Source organism: Erpetoichthys calabaricus, chromosome 10 (assembly GCF_900747795.2).
Source record: "Erpetoichthys calabaricus chromosome 10, fErpCal1.3, whole genome shotgun sequence".
Classification (NCBI taxonomy): domain Eukaryota; kingdom Metazoa; phylum Chordata; class Cladistia; order Polypteriformes; family Polypteridae; genus Erpetoichthys; species Erpetoichthys calabaricus.
Genome location: NC_041403.2, coordinates 137735861 through 137748188, shown reverse-complemented (window position 1 = coordinate 137748188; position 12328 = coordinate 137735861). Strand labels below are relative to the sequence as shown.

The window sequence follows — 12328 nt, the reverse complement described above, 5'->3', positions numbered from 1 at the left end:
ATCCAGGGATGTGTCCATTCCAGCAAGCATTGGGCACGAGGCAGAAACAATCCCTAGACGGGGCATCAGCTTATCGCAAGGTGAATACAAGCACTCACATACACTAGCATCATTTTAGTGTCACCAAATCTGCATATCTTTGGTTGGAAACCCAGCAGAAAAACATGCAAACTCCAGGCAGGGAATACCTGCGAGACAGCAGTGCTACCGCTCCGCCACTGTGTCACCCCCATGTGTGTAATTATTAACAGTATTCATTATTTAAACGAAATTAACGATTTATCTGTAAAATGTAACATATATACTTTAAGGCATTTCATCATGAAAGTGATATCAAGTATAAATCTAAGGATTCTACATGTGTAAAGAGTTGGAATATCATACATTTAATGTGCTCTGTGTGACGATGCTGCTGTCAGGTCAGAAGGAAGACCCAGAAAAAAAAGACGGCACAGAGATGGTATGTGAGACTTTTAAAATGTATCATGTCATTACGATCAGGAATATGCGATGCTTGAATATAAAAGCACCACGGATGCATTTGTATGCTGACATTTTGCTTCACCACATCGAACCATTCATTAAATATCGAAGTGCGCACATCGATCCCACAGGATCCACAAAGCGGATTCTGTCACATGTAGATAGTAAACAGAGACTCTGAGGTCACATTCCAACTTTTAGCACACTGCGCCCCCCCGACTTTTTGCTGGCACTGCACCTCGCACATGCGTCGCGTTAATTTCTCAAATGAACACTGGGAATGCATGGAAGCCATGATGCGTGCGCGTAAGCGTTCTGAGCGTGAAGTATAAACAAGCCCTAAGATAATCCTCCCACAACCCTAAGCTTAACCATAATTACATAACTGCATCCCTACACTCAGGCATAGTGAAAATGTCATACAAGTTACACTTCGGAATATTGCATTGGCAGCAGATTCATTAGGCTTGTGTGTGGCTTGAAGAAGTGAACACCTACCTGTAGAAACCTGCTGAGAAGCTTGAGATAAGTGTAACCGAACATCTTCTGTTTGGGACAGCTGTCTTTCATGTCTCAGGGATGTTATCATGAATTCTGAAGCCAATGAAACCACCATGATTGCGTATGTGGATATTTAAGGGAACCACACCCCAAATATCTGGAAGCCAGAACTAATACTTCTAAGACAGCAAATCAAAGTAAATTTAATCCTCTATCTGCAAAGCATGTCTTGGGGAAAGACATCTGAACACACAGGGCCTGAAGGAAGATGGCAGCAAGTCTCAAGCAGGAGAGATCTTTCCGGTTCTGTCTCTCTGTATTTATAATAAAGCGCTTCATTATTCTGTCTGTCAAGATTGGGGTAGGAGACAATGATCACCATCTCAACAGCCTTCCCTTTTCTATCCGTTGTGTAGGGTCACCTTAGCCATTTTTAGTTTAGCTTAGCTGCATACCTGCCTACTACAGGATGTTGGCAGTATAAACATACATCATATTGTGAACAAATGAGGGGAAATTGTTTTGTTATTAATAATGTTGGATGACTTTAGACAACTGATACTGATATTTATTTGTCTTTTATACACATACAAAGCAATAAATGAGCTGACTGTCACTTGCAGAACAGGCAGGATTTTTTTATTAACAGCCTGTAAATCTTTCATGTGCTCAATTTGAAATTGGACAGTAAGAATACAACTTTGTCTCAATTCTAATAGTTACTGATTTGTCCATAGGAAAAATTAAAAAGTTTTGCTATTCAGGGATGAACATATTAGTATTTCATTCCAGTACATCAAACCCCTGATTTATTTGTCCAAGATACAGGAAACAGAGTCATGAGCATTCATAATGGTTTTCTTCCAAGCCAATGGTGTCCATTTACCAGCAGAGTGCAAGATTAGCACCCAGGACAAAAAAAAACAACCTGTCTCTTCACTAAGATTTCTCTGCTGTGACAAGCTTCTTGTATTTGTAAGACCCCCAAAGGACAGCTTCTTTCACACATCATGGACCAAAGTTGCAGGGCTTCATTATGAGCGGCATGACAATGCCCTGCATGGCTCATGTTGCCAGGTCAGTAACAAAGAGAGGCAGAGGGCAGCAGACAAGCAACCTGCCACTTTCACATCGGATGAGTATTAAAAATGAATTTCAGCAATAAGCTCAGCACAATGATATTTATTTCTTGCACGTATAGAATGCATAGTCTTAGCATTTAGGGAAAAAAGAAATGAGCATAATTTTCAACACAAAAAGTAACAATTACAGATATGTGAAAAAGTAAGTGCACTCTTTTTATTTCTGTGGTTTTAGCAATCATCCAGTCCTAAAACTCGATAAATCAAATATCTGCTAACAAACAACACAGAATATTGTTTTATATTATAATACTAGACAAAGAGCCTGTTTCGACAACGCAAGATGAAACGGGCATGAGTTTGTGTCAGCAGTGAATGAAGAACAATGATAAGTAACGAAGAAGTTGTTTTGTAATGACTGTAGTCCGCTTTACTCATTACTGTACAGGCTTGTACTGTTAGTTGATGAATTTTCCAGGCCTATAGTATAATATTGAATGATGAATGTTCCAGTACAATATGGAATAGTAATAAGTATAAGCACCACAAACCTGATATAGGTGTATTGAATGAATGCGTAATTAGGCCTCGAGCTGTAGTGGAAATCGCCTTTCAGGCCTCTAGAGCTTTAATCAAAGTCGCCTTTCTCTTTGAATTTTTGCGGCCGTAAATCCGAAGCCTGCCGCGATGTTGGGGTTGGATGTCGGTCTCGTAAGGTTTTTCGGGCAGCTGTGCAGAAGGCGACTGTGCATTCGGCTTCGGACGTGCGCAGAAGGCGACTGCGCATTCGGCTTCGGACGGACATGAGTGAGTGAGTGAGGAGGCAGACGAATTATGTATTAAGATATTGTGAAAATAGAAGTAGACCCTTACCACTTCCATATCCTTTAAGAAGGTAATTGGAGGCAGCTGTTGCTAACCACCTCCACTCGATTACATCAGACGATCTGGATCAGGGTCATGGGGCCTCTCCCAGCAGCATCAGGTGCAAAGCAGAAATTAATACTTGATAGCTGTGGACATAACTGTCATTGGTTTTGCTTTTCGATGGCAGTGGCAGCAGTTCCTGAAGATCAGCTAATCATGTGAATGTGATTAGTATCACCCAGCCTCTATATATGATACAGAACCTGTGCGGGTGCATTTACTTTTTCACACATGGTTTTTTATGTTGTCTTATTTTTGTATTGAATAATTAATTACAGAGCAAAAATGTTCACAGATATTAAATATCGTTTGTCGCTTGAGATTAAATTTATCTAATTTGGTGAGGACAGGATGATTGTTAGTTACGGAAATCTAATCAAGTGAAAACTGAAAAAAGAAGGTGTATTGTTTAAATGGCTGCAATTTTTAAGATCATAAACATTATACTTTTTAGTCTGGCATCTAAATACATTAAATGGCAATAAAACTTCATTAGTAATTGTGTGAATAACTTATTTCAAGCATTCTATATTTTATTTTTGGGCAACGCAATGACAGAGTTGTTAGCATTGCTAAGTTGTGACTCCTGAATACAGGGCCCAAATCCCAATTTGGGTCTGATGTGTCTGGTGCCGTTTGCCCAGCTTTTCTTTGGGTCTTTTGGTTCCCACCCTACTATAAGCAAAGCACATGCAGTCTTGGGTGACTAGTGAATCTGCACTGAAAGATCTTGTGTTGAAGTGACGCTCCACCAACAGCTCACTTCTGCCAGTGCTCTGTGTTGCTGCCTATGACTTTCTATTGAAATAATGGCTGTCTAGAAATGAAAATAATGTACTTGTTAGACTTTTAAAAGCTGAGATTTAGTGGGTAAAATAGGGGGAATACACAGGGTCCTAATGTGTCCAGGTTAAGTCACTGAGCCTCTAATAGTGTGCTATGTGTGCCCATCTTATTTGCTTGTGATGTACCTACTGCACAGGGTAAGTTGGGATTGTATGTAATATTGAAAGCCTATCCATCCATTCATTACCAAACCCAAGGAATCCAATGCAATGGCTCAGGGGACAGAACAAGGCAAGGACGATGAATATGAAATGCTCATCCATCCATCTATTGTTAGCTTACTAAGACCACATCAGAGCCTAAGGGGTGGATGGAAAAGCTTTATAAAATTAAGGCTAAATAATTTTGTTTAATGTAATATATAATTCCGAAAAGTTTGCTGAGTTTTCTGTTGCAATGACAAACAACATAGCACACATAAAAATGCAAAATGCAAAAGCCTTACCAACACAATCAATGCAGACAAACTTGCTCTAACAATACACTGAGCTGAATGCAGATTACATTTTTCTACTTGTTCTGTAAAACTGCAATGCTGTCCTTGGGTAAAATCCATCCCTGTTGTCTAAAAAGGAACCCTTTGTATTTTCTCTGCTACAATATAACCAAATGATTTACAACACAAATTTAAAAGACAACAATAAAAATATGCATTTACCCCAACACTAAATACCCATCCACAATCAAGATTATTTGATTTACTGTAGTACTAGGGTGCTGTACCTTGTTAGTCATTATGAACGTACTGAGACGTCAAGCAAAATGACATCTTTTATTGGCTAACTAAAAAGATTACAATATACAACTCAGGCCCCTTCTTCAGGCCTGTCAAAATAAAAGCTGTGGGGCCAAAGGTTATCAGCAACTCAGTGAGCTGAGACTCTTAAGCTTTAAAACTTCAGAGTTGTGAGCGCTTCATGAACTTTAATTTTTACAGTACGGAGCATATTTATGTGCTTTTAATGTGATGAAGGCACGGTCACAGATGCATCAAAAAGCAAATTTACATTATCACACCACTTGGCTCACAGCAATGAAGCGCTCAGAAGCAATAAAGCATTAGTTGTTGTCTAATTTAAAAACCAACAAAACAAAAGAGATTCTCAGTATGACATACTGTATTCAATGCTATTACATACAAAGTATAACATGCTTCCTAAAATGGCCTAAAACGTTTAGAATATCACAGACTCCTAAATCTGCTCTGAAAGCTCCAACTCAAACATTCAAACATGCAATCCAAAGAAGAAAGTCTCTATAAAATGACTCAAACATGGCTCTCTAGGTCATAAAACCCATTGTAAATCCTTCATACGTTTTCATTTCATAATGTTTTCCTTCAATATGTCTTGATCACAATGATCATTCCTAATTTTAATGGTTATTTTGATATAAATATTAAACAGATGACCTCTTCAAGCAGGCCGAGCAGGCATGGGCACTTGTGGCTTAACTGTGTATCACCCGGTGCCTCACATATCGTCAGTAAAACACATGATATGATATCAGCTCCCTGGTCTGCTTGTGATGTTGCACATATATACTACATTTAACGCATCATTTATATTTTATTATTTTGTTTCCTTCTATTTTTCTCCTTAATGTTCAGTCTGAACAAGAGATTCATTTGTTTTGTATACCCAGCATATGACTTGGATTTCGTCTGTGTGTGTGTATTACAGGGAGAAAAAGAGAAAAGACCACGAGGAGTCTTAAAACTGTATTGCACTGTATACTTTATAAAGTATTCTGAACACCTCTTATTATAGTATTAACCAAATGTATCAGTCATATATCAGTTGAAATCTAATCAAAGCACGCTGGTTTGAATTAGAGGGTCACAATGATTTACCTGCTTCCTTGAGCTCATGGCCCCCTTGCTGGATTTGCATGACATCTTGATGGTGTTGTTGGCTCGTCCTTGGTGAATCGAGTCATTGCCAGCTCTGTCATGTGGATTGGTAGGAAGAGGGTTCATGAATAGAATCCTAGCAATGAGTCCATAAAGCACAGTTGCCAAGATGAGCGGTATCACATAAAACAAGGTGAAGTCCAGGAAGTAGATTGGCATGTAAAGGTTTCTTGAGACACGGTAGCCACACTTCACCACCACTCCATTAGCATATATGGTCTCGTTAGTGTCCACTAAGAAGAACCACATGATGCAATACAGAGATGTGAAGATCCAAACACAGGCAATGATTTTTTTTGCTCTCGATACTGTGCAGATAAACTGGGCTTTGATAGAGTGGCAGATGGCAATATAGCGTTCAATAGTAAAGGCAGTGATGGAGCAAGATGACACGTTAATACCAAGGTACTGCAGGTAGGTAATACAGAGGCAGCCTGCATAACCATAAACCCAGGAGGCAACCACCTCTGAAATGTTGGGCAGACCTGCTGCTAGCAGTACAATCAAATCTGCGATGGCCAGGCTCACCAGATAGCAATTAGTAGGAGTCCTCATGTGCTTTGTTCTGAGTACCACCAAAACCACCATGATATTGCCAGCAATGCCCACTCCGCAGATCAGCAGAGCCAACAGAATGGTGACCACTTGCACTTCCAGGAGATCCTGTGGCATTGTCTTCAGGATTGTGCTGTTCACTCCCATCTCCAAGGACGCACTGAAATTATCCATCTGGACACCTTTAGTTTCACTTGTTTAATTTTTCTCTATAGACAAGTCAAGAGTTCATTTTTGAACGGCATAAAATGAATTCTGAAAAGAAAAGATAAAATTAGTATAGAATAGGGTATTTAATCAAATATTATGCAAGTCTAAAAGCAGATTAATCTGTAATAGTTTGCAATTGCAATTTTAGTGTCACTGACAAATGCAGGAGATGCAGGGCTGTCTCTTTGGCACCCCATTCTCCCCTCCCTAGCCCCCGACCTCTCTCTGGTGTTCTCCCTCTGAAACTCGCTCCAATCTCTCTCTCTCTCTCTCTCTCTCTCTCTCTCTCTCTCTCTCTCTCTCTCTCTCTCTCTCTCTCTCTCTCTCTCTCTCCTTCTGTAGTTCATCTCTGCTCTGCCTAACGCTCCATTCACAAGCCGTAAGAGTTGATATTAAATTTATACACAGCTCTGATTTAGTTACCTCCGTGCAAGTGGACACGATCTCAATGTTTAGACGCTACTGGGTCCACAGTCCTCGAATGAGCGAAGCTAATTCGTAATCGGCATATCGGATCGTGCGCTAGGTGACAATTGTTGCGAATTTTAGGTGAATGGGCGAATACGGGAGGTGTTTTTACATAAAACCGAATCTTTTATTTTGTGAATAAAATCAAGTTTCAGAAGTTAATTTTGCCTGCATAATGGTTAGCAGTAATCCTCCTTTGTCACTTTTGCACAACATTATTCGGCATTCGATTGCAGCAAAAACGTATTCTAAAACAGCCCTAAAACAAAACAATGTGTAGTTTAATTTCTGAAGGAACAAAATAGGCGTTTCAAAGTTTCAGTTCTGTTTCACGTTTAGGAAATATTTTGTCTTCTAATTTATCAAAGTGCAAGTTTGTCTTCCAAAAACAAGATTCTACTTCCTATTAATAAATTAGCGTTTGCAGAAGTACTTGGATATACAAAAGTCCGTCATTTACTGAGGTTTTCACCAGTTTGTATTATGTGTGTACTTAAGGGCAGCATATTTAATTTGTCGCGTATGTTTGAGCAGTAGAAAGCGCGGTTTGAGGATGTTGCGTATCTTTTACATATGCATATTTTACTAACTGTGGTAGACAAAAGAAGTGTTTTTATTGACTGAAGAGTGACGAAGAGTAAGATTTCATTTGGTAGTTACTTTAGGGTATATCCCCACTATGATCAGTTGGCGGTGTCTTTATATGCAAATATTCATGTGACATGATTAATTGCATTTACATTTTTGGTACACTGTACGAAATATGTGCTATGTGAATAGCATTAATATATTTTTTCTAAAGTAATTATAAAGAATTTAACTCGAAAGAGCGTTAGATCTATCGTTAGGTGCGCCGAATCCTATTAGTGTAATTCAAGCATTTCCAGTCGCTTCACCATCCGTTTTCTGAAGCCGCTTCCTACCCGGCTGCTTTGGGCACTGAGCATAGACCATCTCTTGATGGGATGGCAGTCCATCTCAGGGTAGCCTCACTAACACACACAACGGATTCATACTGAGTACATAACCTAAAATGCTCTCATTTTGGAAGAGTCATCCTGACAGCATGCAGACTGGAAACAGTGACCGAAATTGAACCCAAGATCTACACAGCAGTGAGGCAAAAATCATTGACTATCGATTCACTCTTCGTATGTATACAGCCCTATTTTGAAACAATCGAGAAACCAATGCATTATTTTACAGCGAAGAAGGAATAAACATTACGCTGTATTATTACAATACATACAGCAATGTGGAAAAGTACTTTTAAAACGGAGGAAAATAAAACAGTGGGATCTCCTCTCTTTATAAAGTCAGAACCTACTGTACTTCTAAAGGACTGCCACTGTACTTTTCTGCAAACTAGGAAAAAGTAACTTTCATCCATAAACCTCCTACATGCTGCCTCCTTCTAGTTTCTTACGTTCTGTGAACCCATTTCGATGGAGACTCATAAATATTATCTTACCATTTTACGCTAATTCAGTTTCCAGCAAGTCCTCACGGGTCGCACAAACTGTCGCTGTATTGCACACCGCAGTACTGAAAATGACAGCCGACAAAAAAATCCTGTCGGTGGTATTGGAGCCGGCAGTGCAGGGGGAGTGAGGGAGGGAGGGAGGCTGTGGGTTGGGTGCTTGGGAAGGGGCGTGAGGTGAGGAGCCTCCCACCGCGATCTCGCTGCGTCTGACAGAGTGAGCGCAAACTGCATATTCTCTGCATGGACCCTGCAGTAACCCTTCTGCATGTTTTTCAGATCATTGTTCGAGCTTGCATTTAAAGAACATGTATATATAGTATAGTAAGAAATTCGACCTTCTTTTATCACACATAATAACGTGATGTGCAAGGTTAAAAGAACTGTTGAAAAGGATGGTAGTTCTTGCGGGCACTATACTGACACCGATATCTAACCCTAACACTCGGTCTAATCCACCCAACACACCAGACATGCAGCGTTTTAATAGACGGAGTAGCGGAGAATTTCAGCACCACGGACAGCGGCCACGAAGTGCACTGGCTTCTTTAAAAACCAAACGCAATTCGTTTTTTTTGCGCATAGCATAGCATACAGTTGTCATTGCATAATTATTTGCATATCAGAGATGTTTTTCTCAACTTAATTGCCGCTCTTGTTATTTTTCCCATCATTTTAGTACATTAGACTTGTATTCATTCGTCTATGCATTTCGTAAATCTGCTCATTCATTTATAACATTATCAATCCCAGTTAAATCAATGCTGGGCTGCAGGTTTCTTGGCAACATCGGATTTATTTATTTGTGAGATCAGAAGTTTGTACTCTTTCTCGAATTCCCATTTTCTAGGCTAATATGAAGGAAGGAAATGTTTCAGTTAAGAATGTACTCCGCATGCGTAGAAGACGGCAACGCCACACTCGGCTAATTACAAGCTCGTGGATACGAATGCTGAACTCGCAGTTGCTTTCTTGGCGTAAAACATCAAGTATTTTAAAAGAACAGAAAGTGCTCGGGACCCTTTCATCTTTCAATACCAGCCTGCTTGGCCATTTCTAGCAGGCTTCTGGTATTTCCGATAATGCTTCTGTCGGCAATATCGCCCACGCAGTATAAAGCAAATGCCTTAAAAAGTGTCTTTACTGCTTGAAATCTGAAGTTGTACGACGTCAGCCGTCAGTAACCTTCTTAGGATTTTCCATTCGCCCATTTCTTGCAGGCGCATATCTAGAATAGGGTCGCTGGAGCCTATTCCAACAAGACAAAGGTGCAAGGCAGGAACAATCCTTCGATGAGTCGCCACTCCATCGCAGGAGAAACACACAATCACACACATACACACACGAGGGACAATTTAGAAAGCCTATTTACCGTACCCTCTTTGGTTTGTGACAGGAAACCGGAGCACCGAAAGGGAACCCAGGCCAACACGGGGAGAATATGCAAACTCCACACAGAGATCAGCCTGGCTATGAACTCCAGTCTCCGAGAGGCAGCAGCGCTAGCACTGCGTCGCCTCTTAATTTTTATGTGCTCGTGTGCTTCAACCATATCCTTTTCAATCAATATATTTAACCGGTGAAAAAAATTCAACAAAGAGATACGTTAGTCCGTTTTTATTTAAATTTTTTTATACTTTTATTTTTTATCAATTGTATTTTCGATCTGCTCACAAAATTCGCTCTATAGAATAGTGATTAATGAATGTAAACATCGGCACAATGTCAATTAGTTTATTGATGTTTATTATTCAAAACGTATAGTATTAAAACGAGCGTCTTCATTATCTTATTAAGAAACGTTAAATTCATTTGCATTATAGTTCATCTTAACAAAGACGTCTCTCCTCTTAAACTTCCTTACACTGATTTGTTACAATTTTACAAACAAACAACACGGAATAGGAAAATTCCAGCTTGGAGTCACTAGGAAATGAATTCTTAACATCAATGGGTCGTTTCTTGTCAGCAGGTTTAAGTATCTCTGTAAGAATCTCAATTTAATATAATATGACAGGACTGTACAACGACATATATACTTTTGCATCATTCTCTCCCCAGAAGCAACCCATGAGACTGAAAAAGGGCAGGCTAGTGAGCAAAAAGGAATTTTTAGAGACAGAAATGTGTTAGAGGAAAAAGTACGGAGTAACGGTAACCTTATTCTGGTTAAAAGCTGGAGAAAAGCTTTAAAGAAATCAGGCGTTTTCATCATTTTGAAAGACCCCTTTTCTTCTAAATGTTGTTTAACTTTTTCAGAGAAAGCTCACTGATTAGCACATTAGCTGTACTATTTTGCCTTTTCTCTCTTTTGTAAGTCTTTGTTTTAGTATCAGTAAGAAGGAATATCCAATCATTTTTGCACGTTCTGCTTTAAAATCTGAATAGGTAGCATCAATGTGCTGATCATTCTTTGATTCGAAAAAAAAAGTTAATTGTTAATTATTAAAAGTGTCGGTTAATTTACTTTCTGAGGAATAGATGTGCTTTTTAATATGAAAATACCAGCCTGATTGTGATAAAGTGCTCATTCTGTAATGAGGCTTGTGTGTATGGAAGGAGGAATAATGGTGAGTGTCAACAAGACATTAGTTTTGAGAATTCAAGTTGCATTAGTAACTAGGAGTGGCACATTGGGTAGCTTGCCTTACAGCTCTATGGACCCCTGGTCACATACCACATTGGAAAATTAAAAAAAAAAAATCCATATACAAAACCAAAAAAATAAATAACTAGAATAAAAGCAAACAATTTGTGTGGCAATTGTTTTGCTTTTAGTTAGCGAAGAAATCTGCCAATGGAATAAGCAAATTTTACTTTCCCAAGATTTCTTAAATTAAGCAATATAACCTTAAATACAAACTTCTTATTACATTAACAAATGTGTAATAATTAGGAAAGCAGGGTTTAATGTCTTGATATAAATACTTTTCACTTGTTTAGATTCCTTTTTTCTTTTTGCTCCTTTTTTTTGTAGGCCATTGCTGTATTTTGTCTTTAGCAGTTTTTAATCAGGGTGGCTTCTTCCCCAAGAATAGTTTCCTTACCGTGCTTTCAACTCTGATTTAGCCAGCGAGTTATTCATAGACGGAGTACTCTTTTCCACCTTTATAGTTGTTTTCATCTTGATGTGCAATTAGAGTCCTGATAGCCCACCAGTGTGGGTCATGGGGTCTTCAGCCCATCGGAGGATTGAAATCAGAGGTTTCCTTCTACTAAATGGACTGTCAGCCAAGGCAAAGCAGGAGGAGTCAGACCACCATCTTCTGTCTCAAACGGGGCACTGCTGCCTCAATAAACACCTCAGCATGCTGGGTCTAATCGATTCAACAGGGTGTGAATGTGACACGGATGATCAGATCTCAGAGCGCAAACTCTAAATCTGCCCTCATTTGCAGGCAATGAAAACACATTTTTTGGCCAGAGGGTGCCATCCTCTTTACCAGACTTTGAGCTATAAATGACAGCAGATGTCCATGGAAATTTACTGCAGAAGAATAAGAGCCTCTCAGCATTTTACTATATATCACCAATGACCTATATGAGATTAACTGGTGTCTCTAAAATTGAATTTGTGTTGTCAATCTGCGCATGGACTGTTGTGGAAAAAACTTTCCTCTGCTTTCAAAGAAGTCATTCTCAGAGACCAGATGAAAATGCAGAACCATTCTTCATTAGCACATAGATATGCACAAATGTTTCAGTCCATGGAGTGAGCAATCATTGATACAATTCATTCCCTTTTATAGTTTTCTATTACCATTAACTTATCTAATAGATCACGTCATCTGACTCTTAACATGTAGAATGTATCATCTTAGCCAATCGACTACAGCAACCAGTAACTTTGTATTCATGTTGATT

General features: G+C 39.2%; 1 protein-coding gene across 1 annotated transcript in view; it reads right to left on the bottom strand.

Annotated features, from left to right (window-relative positions):
• Window positions 1-6554, bottom strand: part of LOC114658591 (thyrotropin-releasing hormone receptor-like) — an 85066-nt gene extending 78512 nt beyond the window's left edge. Inside the window, exon 1 of the mRNA XM_028810616.2 lies at window positions 5692-6554. Coding sequence (XP_028666449.1) covers window positions 5692-6480 — 789 coding nt within the window. The 5' untranslated portion in view covers window positions 6481-6554. The remainder of the gene's footprint in view (window positions 1-5691) is intronic.
• Between the last annotated feature and the right edge of the window lie 5774 nt (window positions 6555-12328).